Genomic DNA, 18,145 nt, shown 5'->3' with positions numbered 1-18,145 from the left:
TGCTTGTACTTTGCTTTTGATGGAATTAAATGCTGCCTGCTTAGAGGTGGATTTATTATCCTTTTGGTTAATTCTGCAGAGTTACTGTTTTTCATTTAGCAACTTCTGAATTTCCCCATTATTTTCATCAGACCAGTCTTGTTGTTTGTGAGTGTTCTGACCCAGATGAGCAAATGCAGCTCTGTACACCAAATCTCTGAAAGCTGCCCACTTCTTTTTCTGCTCCACTGTTGCCAGCTGTGTGTTGGCTCAACTTTCTCTTCAAGTTAGCAACAAACTGTTCATGCTCAGGGAAGAGCTCTAATTTGTTTACATTAACTCTTCTGGTCATTATTTTGCCTTGGGGGCAGTGCTTCTGATGAATGCAAATATTTAGCTTGGAAAGGACAAGTCTATGATCAGTCCAGCAATCTGCACCACACATTGCCTTTGTCACTCTCATATGTTGTCTTTCTCTTCTCCTTACAACCACATAGTCTATTAGATGCCAGTGTTTGCTGCATCCATGAAGACACCATACACCCCATTGTGAAACCATTAAAGTACATATGAAGAGAGTAAAGTACATATGAAGAGAGTGGCCCAGATCAACTAAGGCCTTTTGGGAAATGCCTTAAGTTCTGGCTTGATAGCCAATTGAAAAAGACTTCTAACTACCAGTGGTTGGCCAACTGAAACCAGCAGGCTCCACAGTCTTGCCAAGGTATTTCCATTACATATCATCACTACTTTCCAGAAGCAAAGACTTTAGACTCTCCCACATGGAAAATTTGATGATCAATCATGATCAAGCATGCTGATGAACTCTGAACATGTGCTAGGAGTCCGTAGTTTGGGGCACAAAGGAAAGAAATAGTCTTACCAACATCTACTGCAAATCCTGGTGGCATGGTGTCAATTGAGGATTCCAGCTCAAGAGACATATTGAACTTGGGAGTCTCCTGCACTCAGCACCCTGACAGTCCTCTAGCTAGTCTCAGGTAGAACTCTAAGGTGTTTCCAATATCCTTCAAGTTATTGCTTTGACACCCTCCCCCTGAAAAGCAATAACAATAACAAAGAGAGAAGAGGGAGACTTCTGTACAGAAGGTAGAGTAAACCTTTCCTTGTACACTGCAAATCCACTTTCCATGTGGTCTCTCTCCATCACCCCTACCATCAATCAGTTAACTGACTGCTTTAAAAGTCCCATCCACATTTAACAAAAATACCTTTGAGCAATTCATCTCCTCCCCATAATTCCTATTCTTTTCCCTGTAAACTAGAAATTTGGAAAGTTGCTGTGTCAAGAACTCAAGTTGTTTCAAAACATGATTTTTACACTTCCTCCTCTCAGTGAAAGATTTTGCAGTCCCTGCAAAATTACAGGAAATACCCACGAACAACTATAGATACACATAACAAGTATCATAAGCCTCAAATTGCAATGAAAATAGGAGAAATAGCCTAATAGTACAAGCAATTATTGTACTGTACCATTTACACAATATTCATATGAACAGTATTTAAGATAAACTTAGCAAAATGTGAAACATCACTTCATAGAATGCTTACTGATGAATGGAGGGATTCACTGTTTTCTTCATCCTCAATAAGGAAGACTAACTCCTCCACATGGAAAAAGTAGTTGTGATGAATTGTCTTTGTATTCCTTCCATTCCTATGAGTCTATTTTGTATACACTCAACCTACCAGATCTCTCTATTTGGTTTGGAGTGGCTTTACATCTTGCTTTTTGCCTTGACAGTCCTGAGGTATTGCTTCACCCTCTGTTGTAATCTTAATGTTTTCAGTGAAATATGAGGTAAGGGTGTAGGACATTCTTCACCCTTCCCTGGAGCCATTAATGGCAGCTTTGGAGAGTCATGTGACCGAGTTTTATCCATGTTGTTCAGAGAATGGAGTTCCTGATACTCACCTTTCTAAAGGAGTCCTTGATGGTAGTTTCTCTAGCAGTTTCAAGTTGAAGAGAATCTAGCCTTCCAACCACAAATGGGGCATTTCTTGGACACAACCAGCTTTAGGGGGTGCCTTGAAAGTGATTCCAAATTTGAGAGTTCAGAAATCTGTACTCCTTTGAAAAGGAGATTTTCCCTACATGTGTGTGCCTCCAGATGTTAGAAAGAGCCATAGAACAGAATGTTTGCTTAATTTCAAGTTAGAAGATCTGAATTTGAATCCACTTGATTGAACGTCTCCCACTCTACTACCTACGTGACCTTATGAAAGTCATTTACCCTTATAGTTCCTTTGCCATAAAATGAGAGGGATGGATTAAATAGCCTATAAGGTCCCTTCCAGATCAAAATATATGATCCTATGGAATTTCTGCAGGAGAACATGGGACCTGGACTTGTCCCCTGCTATTACTGTTATTTGGATTGTGTACTTTTAATGGGCTAGGGGGTGTCTCTCCAGTAATGCCAGGAGCATTTTGTTGCTGGGGAAGTTCATATTCTTAAGGTACCTTGGAGATCTATGTAGGTATCATTTTTAGTACTTCCCTTCATTCTAGTGAGTCACATTTTATTTCCATAGAGATCCTTCAAAGGCTTGAACTCCCCTGGAAGGAAAGTTCACTTAGGGTTGCTAAATAGGCAACATCCAGACATTCTAGAAAATTCCTTTATTTTTCTTTAAAAAAATTTATTGCTAGCTTTTGGTTTTTTTAAATTACCAGAATCTCTCCCAGCATCAGTTTTCCTCCTTCTTCCAAAGATGGATCCCATATAACAAGTAACATTTTTCAAAGAAAAATTTGTCGTTGTTAAGTCGTGTCCAACTTTTTGTAAACCTATTTGGGGTTTTCTCAGCAAAGATAATGGAGTAGTTTGCCATTTCCTTCTCTGGCTCCTTTTTATTAAGGAGGAAACCGAAGCAACAGTGTTAAGCAACTTGTCCAGAGTGATATAGCTAGTACTTGTCTGAGGTCAGATTTGAATTCAGGCACATGAGTCTTCCTGACGCCAGGTTCAGCATTCTATTCACTACACCACCTAGCTGCCCTAAAACTAAAAAAAAAAAGTAAAATAAGCTAAAAAATAAGTAAAACTGATGAATACACTGAAAAAAGCTGGAAATGTGTACCACACCTATGGAACTCCCTCTTCTGTAGAGGAATAGGGTTGGGCTGTCTTCTCTCATCTCTTTTTTAGAGCCAAGTTTATCCTTTGTAATCCTGCAACATTTGCTTTCGATTTCTGATATGTGTGCCTCCAGCAAATTATGTTTGTTCATATCTTACTCTCTTATTGGTTGAGAAGTTATTTAAATATTCACCTGGGGATCCAGAGACAGAGAAGACATCAGGACTTGGGTGTCTCTTCAAGCACAAGGTACTTCTTCTGACTTCTCCACACCTGAGGTTCCTGTTGGCTGGTGGTGAATGGGGTTGTAGGAGGTAGGTCATGACATGAGGACAAAGATGAGGAGATAAAGTGGTCTGGTCTGTAGCAGATGGGCTTAGTCCTTTCACTGCCTTCCTCCCTCTTCTCCATACTCTCCAGATCTTTTGATCTTTTAGGTCTCAGCTGGAGTTGGCCCATCCTTCTCCCAGGAAGGCTTCATGGCCAGACCTGGCCCCTTGGTTTCTCTCCCCTCCATGCGCTCCTCCAGCCTTTCAAGGAGAGCCCCATACAGCACTGGGATTTCCAGAGAGCTCTCAGAGGGTTTCCTTGAAAGGAACCTTAACTTACCCCTCTAGTCAGGGAGCTAGCTCAGCCACCTCAACTGCCTGGGCAGTTGACTGGGGACTTAAGGGAGGAGTTATCAAGAGCACTTGATGATGAATATGCTTCTTCATCTGTAAAAGGGGGATTAGAATGAATGGGCACTTACCTTTCAGGGTTGCTATGAGGATAAAATGAGATATTTGTAAAGTGTTTTGCAAACCTTAAAGTGTTGTAGAAATGATAGCTAATGATAATGACGTCTCTCTCTGTAGGTGCTAGATGCAGCATTGTGTGAGTGACAAGGCCTCGGAATTTGGGATGGCATCAGAACCAATGATTCCCAGTGAGTCTAGTGGTGGAAGATGATGGTCTCAGAATGTTTGAACCTCCCATCTGAAGCCCAAACCAGAGGTTGTGTTCAAGGACCATGGCTATTTCAGAAGGGCATATAGGGCAGAATTCCACCTTTCCCTCTTAATTGGACATTGACCTCCAGGCCTGCCCTCCCCCAGAGTCTTTCAAGGCCAAGAATCTGAAATTCATTGCAACTTTTTGTCTCTAACTTCATCCTATCTCTGCCAGACTCTGGTTCTGTGAAGTTACTTATTTATCCCTGTCCTAACCACCATGCCCCACCCACATCCCCATCCTTCCGTTCTTCCTTGGCATTTCTCAGGACAGGATTGGGCTTAACGATGGGGACTGAAAAACATGCTCTGTGGCACGGCTTGAGAAGACATGGAGTTTTGAGGCTGTAGAAGGGAAGATTTGGGGGCGGGGACTTGATTTCTGTCTTAATATATTCAAAGGTCTGTGTTGGGAAAGAGAGATGAGAATTGTTGTGTTTGGCCCTGGGGAGCAAGATTAAGATGAAGTTAGAGAGGTGCAGATTTTTTAAAAAATAAGATTAATTTTATTTTCAAGAAGATTGGCCTTCTATTTCTTCCCTTCCCTTCTGAGAAAGTAGGAACATCAAAATCCCCTATTACAAATATGTGTAGTCAATCTATAACATTGGTCATGTCCAAAATAATGACATCTCAGTCTGCTCTTGGAGTCTATCAGCTCTCTATCTGGAGGTAGCTCCCATGTTTCATCTTGAGTCCTTTGGATATGGTTGGTCATTGTGTTGATCAGAATTCCTAAGTCCTTCAAAATCATTTGTCTTTCCAATATTATCTTTGAATAAACTGCTGTCCCAGTTCAGTTCAGTTGACTTTGCTTCATTTCCTACAAATCTCCTCAGGTTTCTCTGAAACAATCCCTTTCATCATTTCAGATGGATCTGCGTTCCATCACATTCACATTCAGCCATTCCCCAACTGCTGGGCTTTCCAATTCTTTGCCACCACAAAGGGAGCTGCAAGAAATATTGGTGCATGTATAAGTCCCTTTTCTCTTTATTTGAAGGGAGGCAGATTTAAGACTCATTGTAGAGGAAAGGCTTCCTGACAGTGAGGGCTGTTCTATAATGGAGGGGGCTTCCTCAGGAGGTGACAAACTTTGCCCTCTTGGAAAGTATTCAGGTGAAGGTTGGGTGACCCCTTGTCAGTTTTGCTGTAGAGAAGAGGCTTTCAAATGGCCATCTATGGACTTAGTTTTAAAAAATCATTAACTGTATTTCAATGCAATGCATTTCTTTTGTAATCTGATGTGTTTTATTATATATATTTGAAGGCATTATTCTGAGAAGGGGTCCCTAGGCTTCATCAGACTACCAGGAAGCCCAGGGCACAAAGTGGTGACAAACCTCTGCTATTGGATATTTCTACACCAGTAAGGTTTAGAGTTGGTGCCTTATGATGTTCCTTACAGCCCTGAGGTTTCCTAAGTCTGTAAGTGTTGGATCATCTCTCTGACAGAGGCCTTTTCTTTTATAGGTTCAGGGTCAGAGCCAACATCCCCCATTTCAGAAGCCTGCTTCAACACCACAAAGAAAAAGAGTGAGTTGTTCTCATAGGGTCAGGTTGGCTTTTTGTGTATGTCATTATCTCTTGTTTCATCCAATCCCAGTTAAAAAGTGGGGTATCTGGAACCAATCCAAAGAAGATAGACAACTGGTTCTTCCATTCTGGAGCTTGTGTATGTGACCCTTACTTGGGTCAGAGGAGCCCAGTCCTCAAAGTATCAGTACTCTCAAGGAATGCATATTCCTAGTTATCTCTGACGTGTGAGGGGGGTGAGATTGGGGAGGAAGGGGCAGAGTGAAAGCAGGAGGATGTAGTGGAGAGAATACTAGGGTTTCTGCCAGGAAACCTGGCAGTCTCACTTCCAATGTTTATTTCCTGTGTAACCTCTATGTGATGAGTAAAATTACAAGAAAAGCATGCTGAGACAGAGTTTTTTCCAGGGTAAGATAACATTTAATTAATAGTGATGAGTATACTGTTAGGAAAATGGATCACATTAGACATTTCAGCCAAAAAGCCAGGACCCTCAGAATGACCAATTTGTCAGTTAGGCTAGCAATAACCAATAAATTGGGTCAATGAGCAAAGACCAGGAGTGAGGGCAGATAGGGTCTTTTAAACCCAGGTATGTCTTCCTTCTGATTGGCCAGCAGTACATCATTTGGACCTCCCCTGGCAAAGGTAAGACAATCCTGACTGGTAAACATTTTTGAAAGGAGATAAGTTAAGAGTTACCTCATTTCCTACTCCTACTCCTACTCCTACTCCTACTACTACTCCTGCTACTTCCTCACTGGGAGACAGGAGTAATAGGTGATACGATGAGTCTGCAACTGGGAAAAGTGGGTTGGCCTTAAGGTGTGGCTGATCATGCCCCTCTCTGGCAATTTGTTGTTCAGTCATTTTTCAGCCATGACTGACTCGTCCTGAATACATCTGGGGTTTTCTTGGCAGAGATACTGGAGTGGTTTCTCACTATCTCTCACCTTTCATATTCAGTCTGTTGCCAGGGCTTGTTAATTTTTCCATTGTCCTCTTTTCTCCTCTGACATTGCCACCCTGTTATAGGACTTTATCATGTCACACCTGGACTATTGTAACAACCTGTTGGTGGAACTGCCTACCTCAATCCTCTCCCCACTCCAGTCCATTCTCCTTTCAGTGTGATTTTCCTAAAATACAGGTCTGATGTCACCCTCTCTACTCAGTAAACTCCCATGGTTCCCTATTATTCAGAGGATCAAAGACAACATCTTCTGCTTGACATTCAAAGCCATTCATAATCTAGCCTCTCCTCACCCACTCACCTCAACATTTCCAGTCCTCTAACACTTTACTTCCCAGCTTACTCTTTGATCCAGTGACCGTGGCATACAAGGTCCCACAAGCAAGACACTCCATTGCTGGGCTCTGAGCATTTTCTCTGGCTATCCTTCATGCCTGGAATGCTCTACATTTTCACCTTCAGCTACTGGATTTCCTGGCTTTCTTTAAGTCCCAACTAAAATCCCATCTTCTACAGGAAGCCTACCCTAATCCCTCTACTGTCTTCTCTCTGTTAATTGTTTTTATTTATTCTATGTATCTTTTGCTTTGTATATGTTTGTTTGCACATTGTCTTGCCCTTCCCCCATCAGATTATAAAGTCCTTGGGGGCAGGGACTATCATTTACCTCTTTTTGTATCCCCAGTGCTTGCTTAGCACAATGTTTGACAACTAGTGGATGGTTAATAAATGTTTATCACATGACAATCAAATGAAGGAATGAGGTGTGAAAAATTCCTGGACACCTCTGTTGAATCAGTCATTCAGTCCAAGTTATAACCTAGGTGTGAAAAGTCCTCAGAAAATTTGGAAGCCTTTGGACAAAATGAAAAGATGTTGTACAGGAAGTATATTGGGGAAGGACAAAGGGATCTGGTGATGCCCTGTGTGGTTTGGATGATTAGAATGTGAATTTGGAATCCAGCATTAGAATGAGAATGCAATGGAGAAGCTCTTGCCAAGCCCCTGACTGGGGCTTTCCTCAAAGGGAGTCAATTAGGTTGGATCACATAGGATTATTAATTTACTACAGGAAAACAAGAATTCTGTCCAAGGGGAGAGATAGAGTTTGTAGCCCTCAGATATGATGTGACACCTTATAATATTATGTGTGATGGTAAGATGAATATTGGTGGTGATAAAAATATTTTAAAAGGCTTGATAAACAGTTTGGATTCACAAGAGGGCCAATATATATTTCTTTAAATTACCCTCTCACAGGGGAATCTCAAATATTAACTAAGAGATCCCCTGGGTCTTTAGCATTCTCAAAATCACACAAGTCAGTGGTAGAAAGGAGAGTCAAAAGCTTCTGTTTCTTCCTGAATCCTGTTTCCCCAGAACGATTGCCTGAGGACCTGTACTGTGAGACACTGGGGAAGATTCTGCATCATGTGAAGACACCTGTGACTGTGGGCCTTTATGGGCCATGTAGGCATCATCTGAGTCGCTTCATGGAGAGAATTAAAAGTAGGTATATGAGCCTGCACCTCTCTTGGGTGATGAACCATGTCCTCTGCCTTCCCTGCCACAGGCAGGTCCTTCTCTTCAACTATGCCTCCAGCCCTTCAGCCCTCCCACATCAGACTCATTTCTGTCTCCAGTTCCTGAGTTGTTCCAACCCCTTGCAAGCTTATTCACTCTACTCTATTTGGCCCTATTCTAAATATCCATAAAGAATAATCCCTCCTGGGATGTAGAAAAATATCAGTGCACTATTGATGTACTGTTGGTGGAACTGTGAACTAGTCCAATTACTCTGGAAACAATTTGGAATGGTGCCCAAAGGGTTGGAAAATTGTGTATGCCCTTTGACCTAGTAATAGCACTACTAGGTCTATAACTCAAAGAGATCAAAGAAAAAGAAAAAAGGACCTATTTGTATAAAAATATTTATGACATCTCTTTTTTGTATGGTAAAGAAATGGAAATTGAGAGGATGCCCAACAATTGGGGAATAACTGAACAAATTGTGCTATGTGATTTTCATGGTATTTTATTGTGCTATAACAAATGATGAGGAAGTTAGTTTCAGAAAAATCTAGGAAGACTTACATGAACTCATGCAAAGTGAAACCAGAACAGAACAGAATCAGAACAGAACAGAACCAGGAGGACAATGTATAGAGTAATGGCGATATTGTAATGACAGTCAATGGTGAAAGACTTAGATACTCTGATTAAGATGATGATCTGAAACAATTCCAAAAGATGCATGATGAAAATGGGCAGCAGGAGGACCTGAGTTCAAATCTGGGCTCAGACACTTACTAGTTCTGTGACACTTAGAAGTCACTTCACCTTGTTTGCCTCACTTTCCTCGTCTGTAAAATAAGCTAGAAAAGAAAATGGCAAACCACTCTAGTATCTTTGCTAAGAAAACTTCAGATGAGATCATGAAGAGCCAGACATGACTGAAAACAACTTAATAATAATTGTGATGAAAAATGATATCCCAAGTGCAGACTGAAGAAGACTTTTTCCACTTTCTTTATGCTTCTTGCTCTTTATAGTTTTGTTTTGCTTTGAAACATAGCTAATAGGGAAATATGTTTTGCATAACTTCACATGTACAATTGGTATCATATTACTTGTTTTCTCAATGGGCTCGGGAGAGGCTAGAGGGACAGAAAGAATCTGGAACTCAAATCCCCATGAGTAACGTTCACTCATTCCCTCTCACCTTCCCCCTCTTCCCCTCCACTGTAAAAGTTTTTTCTTGCCTCTTTTTTGTGAGATAATTTACCTCTCCTTTTCTCCTTCTCCTAGTACATTCCTCTCTAGCTTAATTTTATTTTTTTAGTTATCATCCCTTCATATTCAACTCACGCTGTGCCCTCTGTCTATATATATTCCCTCCAACTTCCCTAATAATGAGAAAGGCTTCATGAGTTACAAATATCATCTTTCCATGTAGGAACATAAACAGTTCAATTTTAATAAGTCCCTTATGATTTCTCTTTTCTGTTTACCTTTTCATGCATCTCTTGAGTCTTGTATTTGAAAGTCAAATTTTCTCTTTAGCTCTGGCTTCTTCAGAATGCATTAAATTCCTCAATGTCATTGAATGTCAATTTTCTCCCCACTGATTACACTCAATTTTGCTGGGTAAGTGAATCTTTGTTTTATTCCTAGTTCCTTTGATATCTGGAATATCATATTCTAAGACTTCTGATCCCTTCATTTAAAAGCTGCTAAATCTGTGTTATCCTGATTGTGTCTCCACCATACTTGAATTGTTTCTTTCTGGATTCTTGTAATATTTTCTCCTTGTCATGGTAATTCTGGAATTTGGCTATCATATTCCAGGAAGTTTTCTGTGCCCTGGAACCAGGGTCCTCACTCTCCTACGGCTGCACACTCTAGTGTGTTAATGCTTCTTCTTGCCATGGGGCTGAAACTTGGAGCTATGTATGGGCAATGCAACCAAGTCCTGTACCCGGTGCCAATAAAGAGTGCTTTGTAATTTCCTTCTGATTATTTGTCTGACCCCATTACCATCTGTGAGCTGAGAGCTCCCAAAGCTGCTGTGGATTAGATCACTCTCAATGCCTATGCTTTTAAGTTTAAACCTTTTAAGTTTCCTTGTGCTGGAAAATGTTTCATTCCATCCTTTTGTTGTTTCTGCTGCTCCAGAATTCATTTTAAAGCATTATTTTAAAATTTTTTGTCAGGGATTTGGAAGAGGTCAGAGGAGTCCGTGCCTTTACTCTACCATCTTGCCCAGTCTGAATACTCTTACTTGATCATCCAAGGAGAACTTGTAAACCAGTCATCCATTGAACTGTAATTTCCCTCTTTTATTCTGACTTTTACTTATAATGAGAGAGTTAAGATTAATATAATTGATTTCTTCCATTTATTTTTCAGTGGGCAAATTTTCACATCTATAGTATTCAGATGAGTTCATGCTTTTAGAAGGTCTTAATGTAGGACCCATGAACACATTTTGGAAAATTTTTGGTAATTATTTCACTATGTTGTTTCCTTTTAAACTAATGTATTTTATTTGATGCATTTCAAATCATGATCCAGAGAAAGGGGTCCTAGGCTTCATCAGACTGCCAAGGGGCTCCAGGATACAGGAATGGTTAAGAACCTGTTCTATAACATCTGTGTGATTCTTAGCACACTCTGAGCTGTTTCTGCCATTTTGCCTTGATCACTGAACAATTGGAAGGGGCCTCATAGGATGAGGGTCACTTACTATTTTTTATGGTTTCATTTATTGCCATGGCCAAATAATTCAGAGTGGTCAGTCTACTGAGAAGGAGTCCCTTGCCATACTTAACTAGGCTGCTTTTCAGAGAGTAGACTCAAACTGTAGTCAGGATTCCATGCACAACCTTTCGAGCATGGGAGACCCTACAAGAGATTTCATTCCACTTGCATAGCCTTTGCAAACCCAGGGTCATCTCCACAATGCAATGAGTGTCAAAGGATTTTATGAAGGCAGAAACATCAAACATTAAGACCAGAAGCAGAAAGGAAACTACTTCAGTGGAGGGACTGGCTCACTTTTGTTTTTAAACACCTAGTGGATGATACGTAAATTCTTGTTTCATAGGTTGCAGGTGGTAGAGACCAAAAAGCTCTTTTCTTTCTTTCTTTCTTTCTTTCTTCCTTTCTTCCTTTCTTTCTCTCTTTCTTTCTCTCTCTCTTTCTTTCTTTCTCTCTCTTTCTTTCTTTTTCTTTCTTTCTTTCTTTCTTTTTCTTTCTTTCTTTCTTTCTTTCTTTCTTTCTTTCTTTCTTTCTTTCTTTCTTTCTTTCTTTCTTTCTTTCTTTCTTTCTTTCTTTCTTTCTTTCTTTCTTTCTTTTTTTGGAGAATGACTCATCTCTGACCTGGGCTCACAAAAGAAATGAGGAAGGCAGAAAACAGAATCCAGAAATTTGGAGATCTAGAAATTTCAGTCTGAGACTTCTCTGGGCAAGCCTATGTCTCCAATTTCCATATGTTTCAGCTGTTAGCTAGATGTTTGCAGCATGAGGAGGAATAAGGGGAAGTAATGGCCTCCCTAAATTTATTGGAGGTCCAAGGGAGAGAAATCTCCTTAAAATTTTTTTAAAAAAATTAATCTATTTTTAGTTTTCAACATTCATTTCCACAAGATTTTGAGTTCCAAATTTTCTCCCCATCCCTCCCCTCCCCCACCCCAAGACACCATGAATTCTGATTACTCCTTCCTCCCAATCTGCCATCCCTTTTATCCCACACCTCCCTTCCCTAATCCCCATCTTCTATCTTTTCTTGTAGGGCAAAATAGATTTCTATACCTCATTATCTGTATTTCCTATTTTGCATGCAAAAATAATTCTCAACATTCGTTCCTAAAATTTTGAGTTCCAACTTCTCTCTCTTCCTCCGTCCCCACCCATCCCCACTGAGAAGGCAAGCAATTCAATATAGGCTATATACATGTGTAGTTATGCAAAAGATTTCCATAACACTCATGTTGTGAAAGGCTAACTATATTTCCCTTCACCCTGTCCTGCCCCCCATTTATTCTATTCTCTCTTTTGACCTTGTCCTTCCCCAAAAGTGTTTACTTCTAATTACTCCATCCTCCTATTGTCCTCCCTTCTATCATCCCCCCCACACCCCACTTATCTCCTTCTCCCCTACTTTCCTATAGTGTAAGATAGATTTTCATACCAAATTGAGTGTGCATGTTATTCCAAGGGAGAGACATCTTGAGGAAAGGGCAATAGACCAGAATATATGAAGCCACACTTAGAGACCAAAGAGCAGTCAGATTCTCCTTCCCTTTGGGCCACAGACAACCAGACATGAGGAGGAAGCTCCTATACATGGCATCTATATCCTCAAACTCCTTGAAAAGTTCCATGGCCTTAATGAGCAGCCAGTGGGCACATCCAGATGATTGGGAGGGCCTTCCTACTGGCAAAAGTACAAACACTGTGATTTCATCAGTTGAGTAGAGAGGGCTCAGTAAATGGAGCAAGGCTCTTCCTCAGCATCCCCACTATACTTCAAAGCTCTGTTCAAGACCTTCCTTCTACCAGAGCCTTTCTTCTTCTCTCTAATTACTGGTATATCCAATGTTACTGTGCATATACATTTTATATAGCTGGAATTTTGTTTATCCATATGCCTGTTTTTCCCCAAATAGAATGTAAGCTTCCTTGAGGATAGTTATTAATTTGGTTTCCCCCCCCCCCCCCCCCATATTCCCAGCTTCTACCACAGCACCTGGTACATAGTAGGCATTTAACATCTGCTGAACAATTAAATTCTTCCCTCTACAGAATATATCCTGGTTGAAGCAGAGAGAAGTGAAGAGAGTCCCAACTCCCAGTGTGTTATTCAGTGTTTGATTCAGTTTTATCATCAGATTCTCCTTCTATGGAAAATTGCCATGTACGTGCCCGAAATCTCAACAGATGAGACCAAGACCCACTACATCTTTGTCCCCTTCCAGGCCTGGGAGTTTGCTGGCAGTGACTTCCTCTGGGCTGGCCTGGTCACTACCCTCTGTGGCTGCATCGAGGAGAAGTATTGGCTGCCACTGATTTTTTACAAGCTTTTTGGGATTCCTGTCCAGGATCCCTCAGAAGCCCCCAAAAAGCGAATGAAGCGTTGGCTTATACGAATTTTTCTTACTTTCTTGGTGATGATTCTCATTCTTATTGGCTTGTGTTCCTATATTTTTGATTTGGACACCTCTAACACCATGGAGGGACTCTTGATTCCTGGAGCTATAATAAGTATGATGACTCTGTGGAATTTTGTTCGTGGGATATATGCATTTCTCCAGAACTCTAAAGAAAGCATCAACAAACTCATGAACAGTAGCAAGGTGTCTAACCAGCTTGGCTTCATGCATTCTGTGAAGGAGAAGGTCCAGGTCCTCACCAAGTTCCTCTGTGTCTTGGGGGCATACAACAAACAGCAGATCAAGGTGGTGCTTCAGATCAGCCATCTGGATGCCTGCTCCCCTGAGAAGGTGATGGGGGCCCTGGAAGCCCTCCACATCCTCCACTCAGACCCTGAAGCCCCATTTATCTCCATCTTGGCTGCTGACTCCAAGGTTGTTGCTGAGAGTGTGGAGAGGTCCAGGAGGGTGGGCAGCCTTACTGGGAGTGGCTACCAGTACCTGAATCAGTTCATCACTCTTCCCTTTTCTGTGCCCCACATGAACAAGGAAGCCAAGAAGAATCTCTTAGATGAGATTAAACATTCAGAAATGACAGACAAACAGAACTACCAGATAAAGAAGAGGAGATGGCAGTTTGGAAACCACAATGGAGACTTTGAAGATGGGAGAAAGGGCAACAGGGATCTGGAGACCAGTGTCACTGACCAATTCCAGACCATCATCACCCATCTTAAAGAAAAGAAGATTGCTAAGTTTCTCCCAAATAACCAAGCCCACATGGAAAGAGTGGTTTACACAAGCTGGATCACCCTGAACCTTAGAGAACAGAAATTCAATGATAAACCAAGATTGGCACAAAAGCAAACACTGTCCATGGAAGAAGAAGTATGGCCCATAAAGGAAGGACAGAAACAACAGCTGCAGAAGACAAATTGGGAGCCTAATAATGAGAGGTGGGACCAGAACAGAGAGGTCCACAGGGAAGTGATTGCCTGGGTCATCTTGGCCAATGAGTGGCCTTGTCGAGTGAGCTGGATGCTCCAGTGTGCTCAAGATGACCAGCAGTGGAGGGAGATACGTGAGCATAGCAAGGGACAGAATGACCCACAGCCCAGTGGCACCAAGCAGCAGCCCACAGTGGGGACCCAAAGGAATCTTACAAATGCCAACATACCCTATGTTCCTGAAGCCCATGACTCCATCAAGCTGGAGGATAGCCTGGGAAAGGCATTTGTCAAGGCTGTGGCTGAGTTGGACAGTATCAAGGAAGAAGTAACAAAATTAATGGAACTGGATGGGGACCCTGAGATCTTCTTGAAAATGCTCCATTTCCTAGATGAGGAGTTCAGATTCACTGTGCAGAAGGCCCTCGACTATTGGGACATCACAACCAACCTGGATGGGTCCCTGAAGCGACACATGGAGCTGATCCGGGGCAGCAGGACACTGAAGCAAGCTGCCAGGTGTCAGCGGTTCCTCCCACTGTCCCTGCTGAAGATGTCCACAGAAGACGTGTGCCAGGTGGTAAGGAGCAGGGAGGTGGGAGGTGGGGGTCTGCTCTGTCTCCTCCCTTCATCACACTCTTCCTTTCCCTTCCCAGCTCTTCTCTCCTCCCTCTTCCTTCCCTTGCCAAAGAAGGCACTGTAGTGCCTGAGCAAAGCAGAATTGCAAAAATGTGTGCTGCACAGATTTAGAGCCATCTCCACTGCAAATGTTCATGTGGACTATTTGTGCCCAACCTATGGTAGAGCCTTCCAAGCTCTGATTGGCCTGATCAGTCACTCAGACTCTGACCTAGTGATGTCATTTTGGTCCTCTTTGAGCACAAAGGATAGCAGTCACCTTCATTTCTCTCCTTTGCAGAACTAGGATTGAGAAGAATTGAGCTTCTATTTAGGGCCAGAGAACAGGTCACTCCCTAATTCTTGGACATTCTCTTTCTCCCATAGCTGGAGCAGAATGCCAGAGCACTGGGCATCTCTGATACCAACATGAAGCAGTACATAGAGAAGATTCGCAAGGAGAACCTGAGTGGAAGGGCCCTGGTTTACAGCCTCAACTCTGAGATCAAGAAGACTCTGGGCATGACTCTGGGGGACTGGATCAGCTTCAGTATCAGCTTCCTCAATGTTCTGCCTGAGACCAACTCCACCTTAGCAGCTACCTTGAGATAGTAGAGCTTTGAGGGGGAAAGTAGGCAGTGCCATCTTGGGAGCAGGCGATCAACTGAAATTGGAAGACCAATTACACTGAAGTTCCAATTTATCCTGGCATTCAAGGCCCCCTTCCTCTATCTGTCCCTCCCGCTTAAGTTAGTGTGGAATCCTCCCTGCCCTCTGTACTCACCAATATTATTGCCACTTTTGCTCAGGCCATCCCCTCTCCCCTGCTCTATTCTACAGTCCTATCTCTGCCCTCTCCACCCTTCTCATTTCTCCCCTTCCTTCAGCACCCATCTCAGGTCCCATATCCTTCTAGAAAGCCCTCCCTGTCCAGGTCAGCCTCCAAACTTCCCTGCTTGCTGATCTTCTTTAGCTTTCCCCATCTGGGTCCCTTTCTGGGTGCTTAAAATAGCAATAATAATTCCCACTTACAACTTTTTACAGCTCACCAAGCACTCTCCTCTCAGCATTCATGAGATGTAGGTGGTGTGTGCATTAAGTCCCCCTTTTACTCAGAGAGGTGAAGGACTTTCCTGAGGTCACACAGCAAGAAAAGGAGACTAGAAGCACTGGACTCTTGGTCTAGGACACTTTCTACTAGGTGATGCTGCCTTTACTTAGCATAACTTACCTATTGTCAATATTCTTTTCTTTTGAGAGTTTGTTAAATTAACAATAAAATTCGCATTTCTCTAATCAATAGTGTTTAGACCTTTTTCTTTTTATGACTATTTGTAACTGATTTCTTCCTCTAAAAACTGTCTCTTTATATTCTTTGGCCATTTATCAATTGGAGAATGGCTGTTACTCTGCTTCTCTAAGACTCCTTATATCCTTGGGGCTCCCTGCCATTGTGGCTGCCACTATCATTTGTATAATGCCACTTCTGCTACTGCCCCAAGTCTAGTGTCAATACAGCTCTTGGCCTATCTTCCTGAGATGCTTTGTGCTGTAACAATGACTCACTGTGACTTTTTTTTGTCCTCCTTCAGAATACAGTTTGTCACATTTTCTGTTGGTCATTGTAGAAGAAGTTTTAGTTGAGTTATGGTAAAGATATGAGTTCTTATTCCATCATCTTGAATCCACTAGGAGTAGTGGTTCTCAAGAGATGACATAGGGATAATAAGGGATGACATTTTGGAGACCCTTTCAGGTACAAAACTGTTTTCATAATACTAAGACATTTTAATTTCGAACATGGCATGAATAGATATAACCCACAAAATATAATCTTTTTAAGGTTCTCAACATTTCTAAGAGTGTAAAAGAGTCCTGACTCCAAAAAGTTTGACAACTCAGAACCTCCTGGGAGGCACCTTAGAGCAGAGAATAAATATGTTTTAGAGTTTGCAAATCCAATTACATTAGTTATCTCACTTGGTCCTCACAATAACCCTGTAAGGTAGGTAATTCTACCATCATCTTAAGGAAAATGAAACTGAGTCTGAGGGAAGTTAAATGAGTTACCATGGGTCACAAAGCTAGTACTTGTCTGAGGCTGCATTTGAACCCATATTCCTGGTGCTATATCCGGCATTCTATCTACCAACACTAGAAAGGACCTTAGGACATGAATGATTAGATTTGGGTAAAACCTTGGAACACAAGATGGTAGAGCTAGAGGGCACGTGGCAGACAGCCGTGTCCCCACATGGCTCAATGAAGTGGTGAAAAAAAAGACATGGGCAGGTGGGAGAAGATAGGACAACTCCATTTATTGATCTGAGGGTCTGGGTTTTTAAGACAAAATCTGAAAGTCTACGTGATAATTTACTTTTCTCCCATCCTAGTAATTTGGCCTGTCTTATTGTTAGCCTAGAGGGCATCCATCTATTTTACATATCCCTTGTACTGTGTAATTCTCTTGTTTATCTCACAGAGACAGCAATATCCAGGGAGCCTGGAGAGCAAAACCTGATGATAATGAGCACAGTCTCAGAGAACAGGCTTTCCCAAAGTTCTGGACTGGACTTGCCACTGCACTCCATCCTAGCCCTCAACAAGGGCATCCAGTCTAGTAGCAATTTCTAACACAATTTCCCTGAAAAAGAAGCCATGAAGACCTTCAGGGATAGAAAAGTCATAACTTCTGACGGTGGCCGTAACCAGGGCAGAAAATCCCACAGCAAAGGGGAGTCTGTAATTCTGTCACTAGAATTCTGTCAGTAAAACTTCCTAGTTGGTAGATACAGGCTGGGTACAGCAGTATTCTAGTGTTTCTCTGAACAAAACCCAAATCAGAAAAATGAAGAGCTCACACCAGAGGGATAGCAATTAGACTTTGCCCTGAATTAGACCATCTGGGGAGCACTAAGTGTTTGCAGGTCCCCAGATCTCTGAGATCCTGGAATAATACAGTACCTTAGTGAAATAGAAGATTTCCAGACATTACTGATGAAGAGATCAGGGCTATGGAGAAACTTTGAAGCTCAAACACAGACACTAAGAGAAACATTTGTTATTATTCATTCAGTCATGTCCAACTTTTCATGTTCACATGGAACATAGTACACACATAGCATACCACACCTTCTATCCTCCATCATCTCCTGAAATCTGTCCAGGCTCATGTTCATTACTTCCATGACACTATCTATCCATCTCATCTTTTGCTGTCCCCTTCTCCTTTTGCCTTCACTCTTTCCCAACATCAGGGTCTTTTCTAATGAGTTCTATTTTCTTATTATGTAGTCAAAGCATTTAAGCTTCAGCTTCAGTATTTGTCCTTTTGATGATG

General features: G+C 41.8%; 1 protein-coding gene across 1 annotated transcript; it reads left to right on the top strand.

Moving 5' to 3' along the window:
* The first annotated feature begins 3,920 nt into the window (after positions 1-3,920).
* Positions 3,921-16,036, top strand: LOC140503831 (NTPase KAP family P-loop domain-containing protein 1-like). The gene is made up of 5 exons (XM_072608170.1): positions 3,921-4,014; positions 5,552-5,614; positions 7,968-8,096; positions 12,894-14,767; positions 15,193-16,036. The coding sequence occupies exons 1-5, from the start codon at positions 3,951-3,953 to the stop codon at positions 15,415-15,417; spliced, it is 2,355 nt and encodes a 784-aa protein (XP_072464271.1). The 5' UTR covers positions 3,921-3,950; the 3' UTR covers positions 15,418-16,036.
* The last annotated feature ends 2,109 nt before the right edge of the window (positions 16,037-18,145 follow it).

Source organism: Notamacropus eugenii, chromosome 5 (assembly GCF_028372415.1).
Source record: "Notamacropus eugenii isolate mMacEug1 chromosome 5, mMacEug1.pri_v2, whole genome shotgun sequence".
NCBI classification, from domain to species: Eukaryota; Metazoa; Chordata; class Mammalia; order Diprotodontia; family Macropodidae; genus Notamacropus; species Notamacropus eugenii.
The sequence above is the reverse complement of the archived record's forward strand: the minus strand, read 5'-3'. Positions and strand labels throughout refer to the sequence as shown.